The 17,252-nt window shown below is 37.8% G+C and overlaps 1 protein-coding gene across 2 annotated transcripts in view; it reads left to right on the top strand.

Annotated features, from left to right (window-relative positions):
* GABRB1 (gamma-aminobutyric acid type A receptor subunit beta1) overlaps window positions 1–17,252 on the top strand; it is a 439,513-nt gene that overhangs the window by 409,062 nt on the left and 13,199 nt on the right. For both annotated transcript variants that reach the window (XM_008017486.3, XM_038008562.2), the window contains exons 6-8: window positions 10,072–10,209; window positions 10,313–10,465; window positions 13,533–13,777. In XM_008017486.3, the coding sequence (XP_008015677.1) occupies window positions 10,072–10,209; window positions 10,313–10,465; window positions 13,533–13,777 (536 nt within the window). The remainder of the gene's footprint in view (window positions 1–10,071; window positions 10,210–10,312; window positions 10,466–13,532; window positions 13,778–17,252) is intronic.

The raw sequence follows: 17,252 nt of genomic DNA, 5'->3' as shown, positions 1-17,252 counted from the left end.
AAAATTCAACATGGTTCTGTGCTTTTTTCGAGGCATGTGTATAATGGGAGTTTGTAAAAGTCAATTAGGAGCAGGAAGGACTGTGACCAGTGGCCATAGGAGTCTACCTACAGCTCTCCCTACACTCAATCCTGATTACCTAATTACCTTACACTTCTTGGCCCAGTTTTTTCTTTGCATACTGAAATTGTTGAGGATTTTGTAGTGTTTGTATGGATTCAACTTTGCCAAAGTTCAGTTTTCTCGCTAAAATTGAGTTGCTTATTGAGTAAATTTCATGAAGTAAATCACAATTTCCCACTGACATCATCCAACCTTTATATTATTCCCTTTATACAGTATTCACCCTATATGTTACTCCTTCTGCCAGGCAGGCCTGCTCTACCCATCTGGTCAAATCCTCTGAGAAGTTTAACTCCCTTAGGTCAACAGTTTGCTTAGACTGCTATTAGACCATGAGACCCTGAAAAGTAAGGCCATGCCTAACCCACTGCATATCCTTCCTGCCTAGGATAGTGTTTGATACATAGTAGGCACTACAAGTAGGTGTATTGCAATGTCAAGTATATTTTCCATTGATTTGCTTGCCAGCTTAGAGAATTAGGTATGTTTGATGCCATCCCTAAGAACTAGGTATTGTTCTGTGCTTCATCAGGGATCCTGATGGATATCTAGAAAGATAAGAGACTGAATCCAGAGAAGTTGTCTGTGGCAGAGAAGAATCAGCAAAGACCTCATGTTAGAGCACTCAGAAAGGGAAAGTAAGCACACCAGCGTCACTGATGGGTGACTCTGAAGCTTACATGGAAGCTGTGTTCTGTCAGCCCTGTTTTTACTGCCTACTTGATAATGGGCCACCCAGGATCACAAACTAATAACAGGTATAATGAAGTCAAAAGCTATTGGCAAATCCAGACTTTAACTGGGACGAGAGCAAAGGTTCCTATTTAGGCTTTGATCTATAAATAGTATCTCTCTCCACAGAGTCTCTAGATACTGGTTTAAAACTCCCTCCTTAACAAACATTCAGTGTAATTATTTTATGTTGCTAACTAAAAGCAAAACCATGTGCATTCTAGTTCAGAATAGGTTATTCATTTGTGAAATGTGAGGCACTTAACGGGAACCTGACTGAATGAAAGACCACTCCAGCCCCATATAAAGGTGAGCAAAGGATATTTAGATATGCTACTAAAGTCCATGCCTAGATAAGTCAGACATGAAGAGAGCTTTAAATTTGTACTGTATTGTCTTGGCTCCTTAAAGGATTTTTAAAAACTAAATTTTACTTATTTTGGTTCCATCTGTCTTTATGAAAACGTTCACCTTTCACGCCATCTTCCTGAATGGATTTTGCTGAGGCATTTTTCATCACATTAAAAAAAAAAAAAAAAAAAAAAAGTCCATGGGAGAAATTTCTCTCAGGCTTGGCATCAGCACTCCCCTTCTTCCAAACCAATTGATTTGTTTTTATCTCATGGGCATCGTGAATTCTTTAACTTATCTGATTTTTGTGTTACTTGATAGAAAAGCAATTTTTTTTGTCTCTGAGGAGAGACAGGTCCAGGTGGTGCCGGCAGCTCATTTCCTCCTCCCCGGAAGTGAGCAGACTCAGCAGATCTGAGTTAACTCAACAGACACAGAAGCTGATCTCAGTAGCTGAGTTCCTAAGGCTACCCCATGCAATACTATAAAAATGTGACATGTACAGCACTGCAAGGCAGGGTTCCTTTCTACTAGAACATTGGCCACAGGGCATCCAGGCTACCTGATGAGCCTAAGCCATGGGATAATGAGAATTTGGGAAACAATTGGTGATCTACTACCTCCCTGTATTAGTTTGTTCTCACACTGCTGTAAAGGACTACCTGAGAGTATTTAATTTATGAAGAAAAGAGGTTTAATTGACTCACAGTTCCACAGGCTATACAAAGGCTTGGAGGCCTCAGGAAACTTGCAATCATGGCAGAAGGTGAAGGGGTAGCAAGTACATCTTACCATGGTGCAACAGGGGAAAGCGAGAAACAGCAAAAGGGGAAGTGCCACACACACACTTTTAAACCATCAGATCCCATTCGAACTCACTCACATGTGAACAGCAAGGGGAAAATCCACACCCATGATCTAATCACCTCTCACCAGGCCCCTCCTCCCTCCAGGCGATTACAATTCGAGATGAGATTTGGATGGAGACACAGAGCGAAACCATATCACTCCCTGCTCATAAAATTTTTTCTTAATAAACCCCATTCTAGATCTTCTGGAGGTGTGTATTTGAAATCTCATTGCCCACATGTAGGAAACACATAGGATGCTAAGATTTCCTTCTTTGTAATTTAATTTTTTGATTGTTAATTTACTCACATAATTCAAAACTCAAAAGATATTAAAAGTTTAGAGTGAAAATTTTTCTTTCATCCTTATCATCCATCTTCCTAGTCTTCCCCCCAAAATTACCTTATCTGTCCCTCCAGAGTTTTTTCATACACATACAAGTATATGCAAATATGTTTCTGCTTTTCCCAGATTTTTCCCTCACATATTAGCATGTTGCAACATTGTTCTGAACTTTGATTTTTTTAATTAAAAATGAATTTTTGAGAGTTTTAAAATAATATATATATGAGAACTTCCTTGTTCTTCTTTCTGGCTTTATAATAGTGCATTAATGTGCTATAATTTATAATTTAGTTAACCACTCTTCTATTGGACGATGTATTAGTCTGTTTCATGCTGCTGATAAAGACATATCCAAGACTGGGCAATTTACAAAAGAAAGAGGTTTAATTGGACTTACAGTTCCAGGTGGCCAAGAAAGCCTCACAACCATGGCAGAAGGCAAGGAGGAGCAAGTCACATCTTACATGGATGGCAGCAGATGAAGAGAGAGAGAATGAGAGCCAAGGCAAATGGGTTTCCCCTTATCAAACCATCAGATCTCATGAGACTTACTCACTGTCAGGAGAACAGTATGGGGGAAACCACCCCTGTTATTTGGTTACCTCCCACCAGGTCCCTCCCAACACGAAGGAATTATGGGAGTACAATTCAAGATGAGATTTGGGTGGGAACACAGACCCAAACCATATCAGGGGACATTTATGTTGTTTCAAATATTTTGCTATTACAACAGTATTTTAATGAATAATCCTGTATGCACATTCTTCACAATTGTGTAATTCAGTCTATAAAACAAATTTCTAGAAGGAAATTTCTAGAAATTTCTTTAATTATTAATTTCTAGAAATTTTTATAGTTATATTCTCTAGACAGAGCTACAATTTATTTAAGATTTACAATAGTTCATGGCATGAAAGAGTGATCCAAACTACTTTTTCCAGTAATTCCTCAACAATGATTTCTTAAAATAAGAGTTGCTTGGTGAAAGGGTATATACATTAATACTTTTGATAGCTGAAGCAAACTGCATTCCATTTGGATTATAACAAATTACATCCTCATCAGCAACATGACAGTAGCTCCATCGCCACATGCAGAGCAAAATATGTTATCGCTTTGTGGATTTTTTCCAAGTTATAAGTCAAAAGGGAGTATCTTGATACAGTTTTAATTTTAATTTGCATTTCTCTGATTATAAATGAGTTTGAGCATTTTTATTTTTCAATGAATTCTCCATTCATATCCTTTTACTATACTCTCATTTTTTGTCATTTTCTTTTTTGTTTGTAGAAGTTTTTTTATATATTAAGAACATTAATCCTTGTTGTAAATATGAACTGCAATTATTTTTTGTCTCTTATTTGCTTTTGATTCTGTTTATAGATTTTTGTTGCCACACTTTTTTAATATAGCTGAATGTTTTACATTTTTATGATTTATGAATTCTTTGTTAGACTTAGGCCTCATCCATGTCAGTAGTATAAAATAATTCTCCCATGTTTTCTTGCGGTATAAGCGTAGTTACATATTCTAGATAGATCTACAATTTATTTGAGATTTACAATAGTTTATGACATGAAATAGGGGTCCAAACTGCTGTTTCAAGTAATTTCTCAGCCAGCATGATTTCTTAAACTATCTTTTTCCCAATAATTTGAGGTACCACTTTTATCATATTCTAAATTTTCCTATGTATTTGGCACTAGTTCTGAATTTTTTATTGTAACCCATTGATCTTTCTTTCAAGTCCAGCACTGGGATCACACTGCTGTAATTATTGAGGTTGTATAATGTTTTACTACCTGGTAGAGCTAGTTGCCCCTTATTTCTACTTTTTTATTTTTCTTTTTTGTGACAGTCTCACTCTATTGCCCCGGCTGCAGTGCAGTGGTGCAATCTTGACTCACTGCAACCTCCGCCTCCCAGGTTCAAGCGATTCTCCTCCCCCAGCCTCCTGAGTAACTGGGATTACAGGTATCTGCCACCACACCCAGCTAACTTTTTTTGTATTTTTAGTAGAGACAGGGTTTCACCATGTTGGCCAGGCTGATTTCAAACTCCTAATCTCAAGTGATCTACCCACCTCGGCCTCCCAAAGTGCTAGGATTACAGGCGGGAGCCAACACACCCAGCCTATTTCTGCTATTTTTTCAGAGTTTTCTTGGGTTTATTTTAACTTTCAATTCATCTGGTCTAGTTCCCAAAACAAAAATCCTATCGGCATTATGAGGCAATCATTAAATTGTGAAACTTACGATGTTGAGTTTTCCTTTCAAAAATATGCTATGCCTTTTATTTGTTCAAGGCTTCTTTCATGCCTTCAAATTTATTTTAAATGTTGCTTCATATGTGTTTTGCATATTTCTGACCAAATTTATTACTGGATAATTTTGTCTGTATTTTTAAGTGGTCCTTTTCATCTATTATAAGTTATCGTTTTATATATTAAAGTTATCAATTTGTGTATAGTAATTTTATACCCCATTACCCTACCAAATTCTTATTGTTTGTAATAGCTCTTCAGTTAATTATTTGGGGTTTACTGAATATTCAATTGCATAATTTGCAAATCCTGATAGTTTAACCGGCAGCTTTCCAACTCTGTACCTCAACTTTCTTTCTGTTGTCTAATGTATTGGTTAGTATTTCCAGAACAATGTTAAATATTAACAATGGTAGTAGACACGCTCATCTTCTCCGTAACTGTCATGGGAATGTTTTCTGTTTCCACACTAAACATGATGCTGGTTTGGGACCAGGAAGGAAATATCTTCTCTCTCTCTCTCTCTCTCTCTCACACACACACACACACAGAGCGAGAGAGAGAGAGAGAGAGAGACAAAGAGAGAGAGAGAGAGAGAGACGGAGTCTCGCACTGTCACGCAGACTGGAGTGCAGTGCAGTGACATGATCTCCGCTCACTGCAACCTCCGCCTCCTGGGTATAAGTGATTCTCCTGCCTCAGCCTTCCAAGTAGCTGGGATTATAAGCGCCCTCCACCATGCCCTGCTAAATTTTTGTTGGTTTGTTTGTTTGTTTTTGAGACGGAGTCTCGCTCTATCACCCCAGCTGGAGTGCCGTGTTGCCATCTCGGCTCACTGCAAGCTCCGCCTCCTGGGTTCATGCCATTCTCCTACCTCAGCCTCCCCAGTAGCTGGGACTATAGACGCCCACCACCACACCCGGCTAATTTTTTGTATTTTTAGTAGAGACAGGGTTTCACCATGTTAGGTAGGATGGTCTCCATCTCCTGACCTCGTGATCCGCCCACGTTAGCCTCCCAAAGTGCTGAGATTACAGGCGAGAGCCACGGAGCCTGGCTCTTTCTCATATTTATTGAATAATGTTGTTTGCTTTGTTAAAAGAGAGAACTGGTGTTGAAAGTTATCAAATGCCATTTTAGTATCTGTATAAATAATCATATGGTTTTTTTTTCTCCTTAGATTTGTTATTATAATGAAGTATATTACTAGATTTTCTAATATTAAACAGAATAAACCATATTGATTATGCTTTATTATTTAAAGTACTGCTGGATTTTGTTTGCTAATATGTTCTGCTTTATGAAAATAATTTAGAAATTTTCATTCTTAGACTATGCTTTGGAGCTGTTTAAGTAGCAATAGAATTATCAGTTCTTAAACATCTGTTTGTATGTAGGGATGAAATCAAGCTGTTTTGATTTTCTGTGCCTCCTATTTGGGCTTTAAAAAAATGCTTTCTTCTGAGAAAATTACCCATTTCATCCACATTTTCAAATTAATTTGCATGGAATTGATTAGTCATGATTCTTTACAGTTCCTCTGTTTCTAAGGTGGATTCCCTTATCTGTCCTGATTCATCTGTTTGATTAGAGTCTTCCGTAGAAGTTTCCTCATGCAGGTACCTAAATGATATGTCCTCTGAATCTTTGTATATCTTCTCTGGAAAGAAGTGGTATTTTGGCAGGGAGTAGTACTTTTGGGTCTCAGAGTTGCTGTCCTTTATGCCTATATTCTAGACGTTCTGTGGATGTCATTCTATAATCTTTTCTTTCCAGCGTTGTGTATAAGAAGTTCAATACTTTTTCCTTTGAAAACCCCTTGTACTTCCTGTCTGGAAGATTCTAAGACTATTATTACACCCTTGGAGTTTAGGAACGACATTGGGATGACCTGATATAGTGAGCTTGCCAATCTGCAAAATAATTTATTTAGTAAGCTCTGGGGAATTTCTGTTTTCTTTTTGTTTATTATAGCTCCTTGTCTATATAACGCCCTTCTTTCAGGAATGCCCACTATTCATATATTAGATCTCCTAGATGAGTCATTCAAAATTTTTATAGTTTCTTCATGCTTTCCAAATATCTATAAAATTGTCTTCCAAGCCACAAATTCTGGCCTCATCGGTGGCCATCTTTTCTTCAATTTATCTAAGACATTTCGTATATTAAAAAACAAAACAAAACAAAACAAAACAAACATTGAGTTTTAGAATAAAAAGTTGCCTGTGCTGTAATCAGATATCTGTAAGTGTTCCTATATTTTTACCAAGAGTGAGGAATGGAGAGTTCAAGCTATTATTTGCTTCCTCCTCAGTTCTTTTCACTAGATGATACCTAATCTAGTTTTCCACTTGTTTTCCTTCTCTAGGGCTACTGGGTTTCTTATATGGATTGTTATTTTTTCTTGCATATTCTTTGGGGTTTGGACCCAGCTGCCAGGTCACCTTAAAAGGAACAAAGTTCTAGATGGAAATCATGGTGAGCTCCAGCCAAGTTGTCATCCCCTGCTGATGCACCAGGAGGTAGTCTCCTCTCTCTCTCTCTCTCTCTCTCTCTCTCTCTCTCTCTGTCTCTCATTCAGAGAGACCCAACCTGCCTTTTCTTCTCTCTGTCATTTTCAGTAACTTTAGAGGTTTTTACTTACATGGATGAATTATATAGTGGTGAAGTCTGGGTTATTGATGTATCCATTACCCAAATAGTGTACATTGTACCTAACAGGTGATTTTTTTAATCCCTTACCCTCCTCCCAGCCTCCCCACTTCTGAGTCTTTCAACATTCCTTACACCACTGTGTATGCCTTTGCCTACCCATAGCTTGGCTCTCACTTATAAATGAGAACATGCAATATTTGGTTTTCTGTTCCTGGGTTACTTCATCTAGGATAATGGCCTGTACAGCTCCATCCAAGTTGCTGCAAAATACATTATTATTACTATTATTATTATTATTATTATTTTGAGACTGAGTCTCCCTGTGTCGCCCAGGCTAGAGTGTAGTGGCGCGATCTCCACTCACTGCAAGCTCCGCCTCCCGGGTTCACGTCATTATGGTTGAGTAGTATTCCATAGTGTATATATATGCCACATTTTTCTTATGCATTCATCAGTCGGTGGGCACTTAGGTTGGTTCCATGTCTTTGCAATTGTAAATTGTGTTGTGATAAACATATGAATGCAGTCTTTTATATATAATGACTTCTTTTCCTTTGAGTAGATACCCAGCAGTGGGATTGCTAAATCGAATTGCATTTTTAAAAAGTCAAAAAACAACAGATGTTGTGAAATGGAAACGTTTATGCTCTGTTGGTAGCAATGTAAATTAGCACAATATCTATGGAAAACAGTATGGTGATTTCTCAACCCACCTTTTTAACTTTCCCACATCCCCCTAAAGGACTGAGATGATGAGTTCCTCCAGACAATCACACAGGTGGTAATATGCTTCCTTCTTTAGCAGGCCCAACAGCCCCTTCACCCAGCTATCTTCTTGGATCCCGCTGTTCTAATCCCCACCCAAGGACTCCATGCCACCAGTCCCTAGGTTCTCTCTAGTGGCTGAGGGGGGAAAGAAAATCCCATGATGCCATTGTCCACTGGACCCAGGCAGGGCTGAGAACTCACATTCCCCAGATACTACTTCCTGCTGGGCTTAGGAGAGGTAACTCATGGTTGAATTGGAATTGGAAAGGAAGAAGTCTGGGTTGAATTTAAGCTGTCATATTGCCACTAACCATTTCAACTGAGACAGGAGTTTTGTATTCTAAACTCCATGAATGGGATCCATGATGTCCTGAAATTGCCATCGAATCCTATCTATCTATCTATCTATCTATCTATCTATCTATCTATCTATCTATCTATATTTTTCTGTGGAATTTATTTGCAGGTTTTAATCAAATTCTCAAGGAGATATTTAGAATCAGTCTTACAGAATCATACCCAAACTTGATAAAATCCCCAATATGCCAATTAGTTCGCTGTAGATAATATTCTAAGTCCAATAGTAAAGAGGGTCTCAGTCTTTCAAACACTGGTGATTATATCTGGAAGTCAGTTTAAAGCAGTAAAATTAAGATAGTTTTGTTTTCCTTTTTAAAAGCGGGAAGCAGAATGGGGAAGAATAGCTTAAAATTTCTTACATTCTGGCAAGGACAAGTTGATGGTGACCCTTTGGCACCTGGCATTCAACTTCTAAATATCAAATACATTATTTTCTATCTCTTGAAAAGGTATTACTGGCTTTAATCAAAAGTAGGTCAGCATGATGTCCACTACAAAGAGCTTATGTGGTTACCTTTGAAACACTAGCCCCAGCAATTCTAGTGGAAAAAAGATTTTATGCTTTTTTTATTTGAGGTGAACCTAAATAGAAAATGAATTTAGAAAGATTTTCTTTGTCTCTAGCTAGTAGAGAAAAATGTGGTCGTAAAATATGCCTTAAATTATTTTTAGATTTTTAAAATATATTCGTACATTCTTTTTATGCAAGTTACTCTTTTTTATATATACTTTAAGTTCTAGGGTACATGTGCACAACGTGCAGGTTTGTGACCTATGTATACATGTGCCATGTTGGTGTGCTGCACCCATCAACTCAGCAAGTTACTCTTACACATAATGATAACCCAGCTAGAACACTGCCAGGTGGGAGCAGAGTGGGAAGAGGAAGAGATTAGACCATCAGCATAGGGCCTTCATGCTGAAGGCCTGAGGACAGACCCTTCTACTACAATCTACAGTTCCCTACACATTTCCCTTAAATTAACTAAAGTGCACTCTCATAAGTATAAAGATATAAAAGCATTATCAAGAATTTATATAGTCCTAAGACTTTTACCCATATACTAGCTATAATAATATTAGCTATAATCGAAGGATATGAATAAAAGCTTGCCAAATTTTCTAAAAGAAATATGCAGTTTTTAATGTCTTAATCATGTAATGGCTATATAGAAACTTAGTCTTTCATTATACTTCATCTCTTCGCACTACCTGTTATCCTTTTAACAAATATGTGCTCAATTATTATTACTTGCTGTGCGATTGTTGTTGTTAAGTAGCACATAGCCAAAGCCATGTCCAGGTACCTAGAATTCAGCCATCCCCCAATTTAACCAAAGAATGAACATTAGTAGATACGATAAGAATAAATTTGCATCGATGACTTCAGCTATCACTAAATGATCCAGAGCTTAAGTCCGCTAAAGCCAGATGCACCCATTCTTTCAGTGCAGCTACTACCAAATCATCAGAAATAGCACTCCACATGAGATCTGCATACCACCCTAATTTAAAGCAATGCCACCTTACCACCTTTTTGCTGGGAATTTTTCCTCTAGCTCCCAGGTGGTATTCAAAATGATTTCCTAAACTTTATTTAACCGTGCTGTGTTTATTGGTTTCAGATGGCTATACCACTGATGACATAGAGTTTTACTGGAATGGAGGAGAGGGGGCAGTAACTGGTGTTAATAAAATCGAACTTCCTCAATTTTCAATTGTTGACTACAAGATGGTGTCTAAGAAGGTGGAGTTCACAACAGGTGAGGTTGTTTCCCCCAAAAGGTACTAGAGGTGCTGTGAAAGGAAGAAGATGGTTCCAACCAAATGATGGTCTGATTACTTGTCTTTTGTTTCTCAACTCAGGAGCATATCCACGGCTGTCACTAAGTTTTCGTCTAAAGAGAAACATTGGTTACTTCATTTTGCAAACCTACATGCCTTCTACACTGATTACAATTCTGTCCTGGGTGTCTTTTTGGATCAACTATGATGCATCTGCAGCCAGAGTTGCACTAGGTAATACATTCTCAGCACTGCAGAGAACTAACAGGTTTTATTTTCAAACAAATAACCAATATCAGGAATTAGAGGGAAGGGCTCTCTTATAGCAAGCCAAAGAATTAGATCATCATAAGAGTCCCTGAATATAAGACATCTAAATGTAAGCATGTCTACAATGAATATTCTACAATGTACTGTCTTTTTAGCATTTTACCAAAACAAACAAACAAAAATCTTGGACTATATCTAGCACTACTTAAGTGTCTCATGGAATATATTTTTAAATTCTCATTACGCTAATTTTTACTAACTTTGGGATGACTTCCTCTTTAATCCCTGCTTTTAACAGTGAAGAACATACACAATGCACTATTTTCAAATGAATTTGGAGAAAGCTAAACCATGTGACTAACAACAAGCTGTCAATTGCCGAGAAATACTATCCTTTGGATACTAACTAAAATTAAATCGTATGAAGCCGAGTCTCCTTTAAATGGAGCTTATTACACTTGAATAAGGCACAGATAATTCATCAGCTATATTAATAATCTGTGGTCAAGACAGAATAAAAATGATTTCCTTCTTGGGGGAACAAAATTTAGAACTAATCCTGCCATGGTTAATTAATTGCTGAAAGCTGATGGGCTATGTTTGAGACTTTAAAGCATTCCTTGGAAGGTTAGGATGTGTAAGGTCTGTCTGGTGAATCTGGGGATGTGCAAGTCTGTGTCACTATTTGATCCTACAGCCATTTCAGTTATTTCTTTCTGGGGCAAATTCTCTCTCACACACATACACTCACACACATAACATTTCTGGCTAAGCTAACATATTTCATCTCTTCATTTCGGAGACTATTAAGCTGGACTAGATGATCAGCATACCTGTTCACAGCTATACTAATTGCCATCACTACAGCTTACTTGTAATGACTGAATACATAAAGCTCACAAAGTCAAGTGTTTGTAGCACTTTATCAATCTTTGAACAACCTAAGATTAAAGAAAGCAAACAAATAATAGTATCACACGTATGTATCTGCATATATTACTTGAACACGAGTATTGTTATGTCTATATGCTACACTTAAGAAAAAAACAGTGGATGATATCCACAGCAGAGAATAATAACTAGTAAGTTTATGAATTGTGGTTTTCTTTACTCTGCTATCCTCAAAGCTAATACTATTTTAATTAGAGATATTAGAGATGTTAGTATATAAAGGTGCTTGTTTAAGCTATTCTTTGGACTGTAAAACTTGAGATATTTTAAAACATGTAATTTAAAATGGCATTCATTTACTAACACTTTTTGTATAAAAATGTAAAACAAGGAGTAGAAGCAGAAATGCAACTGGTGAATTTGTAAGTGACTCATTCATTTCTGTGAAGCACATTAGCTAGAGTTATATCAGGTGAAATTTAAAGATTTTTTTAAAGAAATAAGAAAGACCACTCATTATAGCATTTTATATCAGCCCAGCACATTAGAATTTATTACTGATCTGAACCACTTTAATTTTTTGTCTGGCGGTCCTGACCTCCTGCTTTATCTGTTCTTCTAAAAGTTGAATAGTCAAATCCTGGAATATACATCTAGAATAATCTGATTGGCAAATGAATGCGAAACTATTTTTTCCTTCACTTCATTTTGCTACCTCCCATTCCCTTTGGAAGTTTTCCTTTGTCTTTACTATCTATTCCATACTTTCTGACTTTATTTTTTTTTTTTTTTTTTTTTTTTTTTTTTTTTTTTTTTTTTTTTTTTGAGGTGGAGTCTTGCTCTGTCTGTCGCCCAGGCTGGAGTGCAGTGGCACTATCTCGGCTCACTGCAAGCTCCGCCTCCTGGGTTCACGCCATTCTCCTGCCTCAGCCTCCCGAGTAGCTGGGACTATCAAATTTTCGATTTTACCTTTTCATCTCATTGCTTATTTTAAATGCTATTGTGTAACATTTCTGTGCTCTTTTGACCCTCACTGGGTGGCCTAAAACAAAATAACTAATCTCAGATTTTCTGTTTACCCAGTTATAAAATGAGAATAATATACACTTCTTATCATTTTCAGGCTGTTATGACAGCCATGTAGGATAATTTATAACTGTAATTATTTAAAAATGTACAACACTATACAAATGTATAATATTAGTATTGCAGAACAACTATCTACACTAGATTCTGACTTCTTTTTCACTTCTTGCTTTTCGCAGTTATCACTTAATCATCACCATCATTAACACAAAATATGTTATACAGCTAAGCAAACGTTATACTATTAAGAATGCGATACTTAATAAAGTAAATAAAACAAAATCTGTCCTTTATGAGCTCATAGTCTTAAACTTCTTCAACAAATCCAAGTTCAAACTTTTAAGAAGTTGTTTTCTGACATCACGGAACTAATTCATGCTAGGTTCTGGAACCAAGAAAATAGATAATATTTGAAATATCAAAGTAACAAGATAATAGTAAATGTAAAATATACATAAATCAAGCACTTGATACAAATTATGACATTTCTCATGTTTCCTCTTTTGGTGATGTTTTGCTATGAATTACACATAATTATTTTAAAATGCAATACTGACCTTGTAATTTGGGTGTCCTGTTGATTCATGGAATGAAGTAGATCTCAAACTAGTCAGCAGCTTTCAGTTTGGTAGAGGATGCTATAGGGATTAGTATCACAAAGACAAATTTAGGAGCACAATGAATGAGATGCTGAGAAAAGGAAGAAGAAAAATGTGGTCACGTAATAAAGTGAGTGACATTCAATAGTAGAATTTCAATGGGATTTTGATCTGCTTTTCCATCTGCTTTGGTTTTTATTTTGTGCAATTAAAAAAAATGTTTTCAACCCTTCATTAACTACACATTCTATTTTATGATTCATTAATGGACTATGTAGGGAGGCTAATGCCTTGTCTTTCAAAATATCTGCCCTTTTTGCCCAGTGGTTTATCATGCTACTGTGATCACTCAGGGGCATGAATAAGGAAGTGGCAAATGGCATCTGTCCTCTCAATCTTGAAAAAGGAACTTAATAGTGGTGCCTTTGGCTAAGCGTTGTCTTTCTCTTTCACAGGAATCACGACAGTGCTTACAATGACAACCATCAGCACCCATCTCAGGGAGACCTTGCCAAAGATCCCTTATGTCAAAGCGATCGATATTTATCTGATGGGTTGCTTTGTGTTTGTGTTCCTGGCTCTGCTGGAGTATGCCTTTGTAAATTACATCTTCTTTGGGAAAGGCCCTCAGAAAAAGGGAGCTAGCAAACAAGACCAGAGTGCCAATGAGAAGAACAAATTGGAGATGAATAAAGTCCAGGTAAGATATTAAATATTCCTAGCAATATTCTTGTTAAATTTATCAGCATCATGATGCCCAGGGCTCTCATAACTTCAAAACAATTAATAAAATATTAGTTTATCTTTAATAAGACTCCACCAAGCCTTCATTTTACATATTCAGGGATTAAGGAATGAAGAAGTTAGATTGAGGATTATATTGATTAGTAATATACCCTGGAACTCAACCCCAAGTCCATTATTGTTTATTCTAAACCATTTGTAAAAGCATATGTAAAGTAATCATGCTAGATTTGCGTGGTAAATACATGAGAGAACTGAAGTGAATACACTTTGCACTGCTAAATGCAGATGAGACACAGTGGCCATAACCACAGACTGAAATCAAACTGCCTGGTTTTCATTCCCAGTTTAGTCACCTACTGGCTTTACAACTTCAGTCAAATCAACCTACTTAAGTCTTTATCTAGCCTTTTCTCTCAGTGTCCTCATCCATAAAATGGAGATTATTATAGTATGTCTATCTCACAGAGTTGTTGTAAGAACTGAGTTTTTCTCATTGGTACATCTTATAACCTGTGATCTCATTGGATGGAATTAAATTTAAACGAATGATCTGTTAATTCTTTTTTTTTTTTTTTGAGATGGAGTCTTGCTCTGTCACCCAGCCTGGAGAGCAGTGGCATGATCTCGGCTAACTGCAAGCTCCGCCTCCTGGGTTCACGCCATTCTCCTGCCTCAGCCTCCTGAGAGCTGGGACTACAGGTGCCCACCGCTACGCCTGGCTAACTTTTTGTATTTTTTTAGTAGAGACGGGGTTTCACCGTGTTAGCCAGGATGATTTCGATCTGACCCCGTGATCCTCCCGCTTCAGCCTCTCAAAGGGCTGGAATTACAGGTGTGAGCCACTGTGCCCGGCCCTGTTTATTCTTTAAAAACATCTCTGTAGCCTCTACCTCTGAGCCATTTTTCACTGAAATCAATTTACCGTTAAGGACATTGACATGTGTATCTATCTCAAATTGTTTTCAAGATAGCACACAGGGTGACAACTGTTCATTTAGGCACTAATCTAGGCATTTGGGATACTGATGTAAATGAGACAAAATTCCTCACCCTCATGGGCCTTAGGTTCTAACATGAGAAGATAGGCAATAAACACAAACAAATAGTAAGAGGATACTTTTAGTTACTAGTAAGTGCTAAAAAGAAAGTAAAACAATGACTCATATCTGTAATCCCAGCACTTTGGGAGGTTGAGGCAGGTAGATCACTGGAGCCTAGGAGTTTGAGACCAGCCTGGGCAACATGGCAAAACCTTGTCTCTACAAAAAATATAAAAATTAGCCAGGCATTTTGGTGTTTGCCTGTAGTCCCAGCTACTTGGGAGGCTGAGACGGGAGGATTGCTTAAACCTGGAAGGCAAATGTTGCAGTGAAGAGAGACTGTGCCACTGCACCCAGTCTGGGTGACAGAGTGAGACTCTGTCTTAAAATAATAATAATATAAAAAAGGAAAACAGAGTACTGAACAAGAGAGTATTTGGGTCAGATTTAAGGGAGCAGGATACTTTGGTAAGACCTCTCTGTGGAATGACCATTTGATCTGAGACCTATGTGATGAGAAACAGCTAACCATGCCATGTCCATTCTAGGTAAACGAAATAGCAAGTTCACAGGCTCTGAAGCAGGAATTCCTGTGTGTTTAAATACTGAGAGAAGACCAGTAGAGCAAGAGCAGAGTTAGTGAGGGAGAAAGCAGAATAGTGTGAAATGTGGTTGGATAATTAAGCTTAGGCCAAATTATAAATTTTCAGGGTGTATCTTCATGCTCTTTAGTATGACGAAAGTTTGGACAAACACTGTTTGAAAAATTAGCAAAGAAAACTTAGAGATTCAGCCAAGTGGTTAAAATGCAAAGGAACACATCAAATAAACTTCTATCTTTGTGTGAGGCACTATGTTCAGTGCTATGGGAAGAGAAGTAGACAAGATATTTGCCCTCAAGAATCTTCTGATCTTGTTGTGATAAGAATATTATACTCATATGAGGTGATTATAAAATGAGACAGGACACAGTCAGTTTGAGTTATATACCTGAAAAGAAGCAGCTTCCCAATGTCTGCTTGTAACCATACCAGCTTTAAAAGTATTTTGGGAGGCCACCTCTTTTCTATTCCCATCCTCATCTCAGTTGCCTTCCAAACATACTAGTTCATCCTCTGCACATCTTGGAATGATAAGTCATGAGGGAAAACCCTACCCAAAGGAGGTGGAATAGGTTCAGTGTTTGGAAAATTCAGAAGGCATGAACTGAATGGATACTCAAAGTAGAATTTAGGAAAGTATAATGAAGAAAGCAGGGCCCTTCAGTTGCTAAAAAGCAATGTTCTCTAGGGAGAGTAATTAAATTGAAACAGGAGAGTTCCCTGATCCGCTCATCTGTTGGGCTGCCACGCACTCGAACCCTATGGGAGGGGGAGCATGAAGACGGACAGGTGTGGGAGCCAGGGCCAGCACTTTTGGGTTCTGGCCCCATGGTAGCATCTAGAGGCGGGTGCCTGCGATTCCCGAAGCCCCAGTAGGTGTGTTACAGTGCTCCTTTAGCTCTGCCATCTGCAGATAGCTTAAGTGTTAACCAGCTCAGTGCCTCTTTGGTACCCAGGTTCTTGTCTGGAGTCCAGGAAGAATCAGGTCATACGGACAAGTTGAAGGATGGTAAATGTGGAGGATCTTATTGCTGGATGGAGGTGGCTCTCAGTGAGATGAATGGGGAGCTGGAAAGGGGCTGGAGTGTTTCCACAGAAAAATAGACATAATTATGACAAAATTCAAAAACAAATCATATTGAAACAGGGCAGAATACTTTTTATCAGACTCATCCTCCTGTTGATACAAATAATAAACTGTGAGCACATGTTTAGAAATCTGCTTTAAGACATGGGAGAGTAACAAAACAAGCAAAAGATAAAAGAGAATCAACCTTCAAAAGAAAGGAACCACACTGTGTGAAATCCATGTTTATACAGCTTTTCCCCTGAAGCCATGCCCCAGGCTGACGAATGTGGGGCAGCAAAACTTCTGTAGAAACTGACATTTTATTGGCCTGAGGAGTCAGATCATGGAGTTTGATTCTTCCAGAGTTCCTGGAAATTTCAGAAGTGAGCCATAGCAGAAATTCGACACCTGAGTGTAAACATCCCCAGCTTGATCCCTGAACTACAAATGTACAGGTTAAATACCAAGGAGTGCAGAAAGAAAAAATAGCTAGAAGCTGGGGGAAAGAAAAATGAACTGAAATTTTAGTTACTGTCCACCATATAAAAGTCAGAGTTTGGAGTTTGAGTCCAGCTTGTTGGGGAGTGTGGGGGTGGTAAGCACATTAGGTTTTCCATAAAAATCTCAAGGGGCTTATACCTTAAGAGTAAAGGATAAGTCACAAGAATAAGGGATTCCCCTTGGGTTAAGGGAAAACCTAAAATAGGCTCACCCTAG

Source organism: Chlorocebus sabaeus, chromosome 27 (genome assembly GCF_047675955.1).
Source record: "Chlorocebus sabaeus isolate Y175 chromosome 27, mChlSab1.0.hap1, whole genome shotgun sequence".
Taxonomy (NCBI): Eukaryota; Metazoa; Chordata; class Mammalia; order Primates; family Cercopithecidae; genus Chlorocebus; species Chlorocebus sabaeus.
The sequence above is the reverse complement of the archived record's forward strand: the minus strand, read 5'-3'. Positions and strand labels throughout refer to the sequence as shown.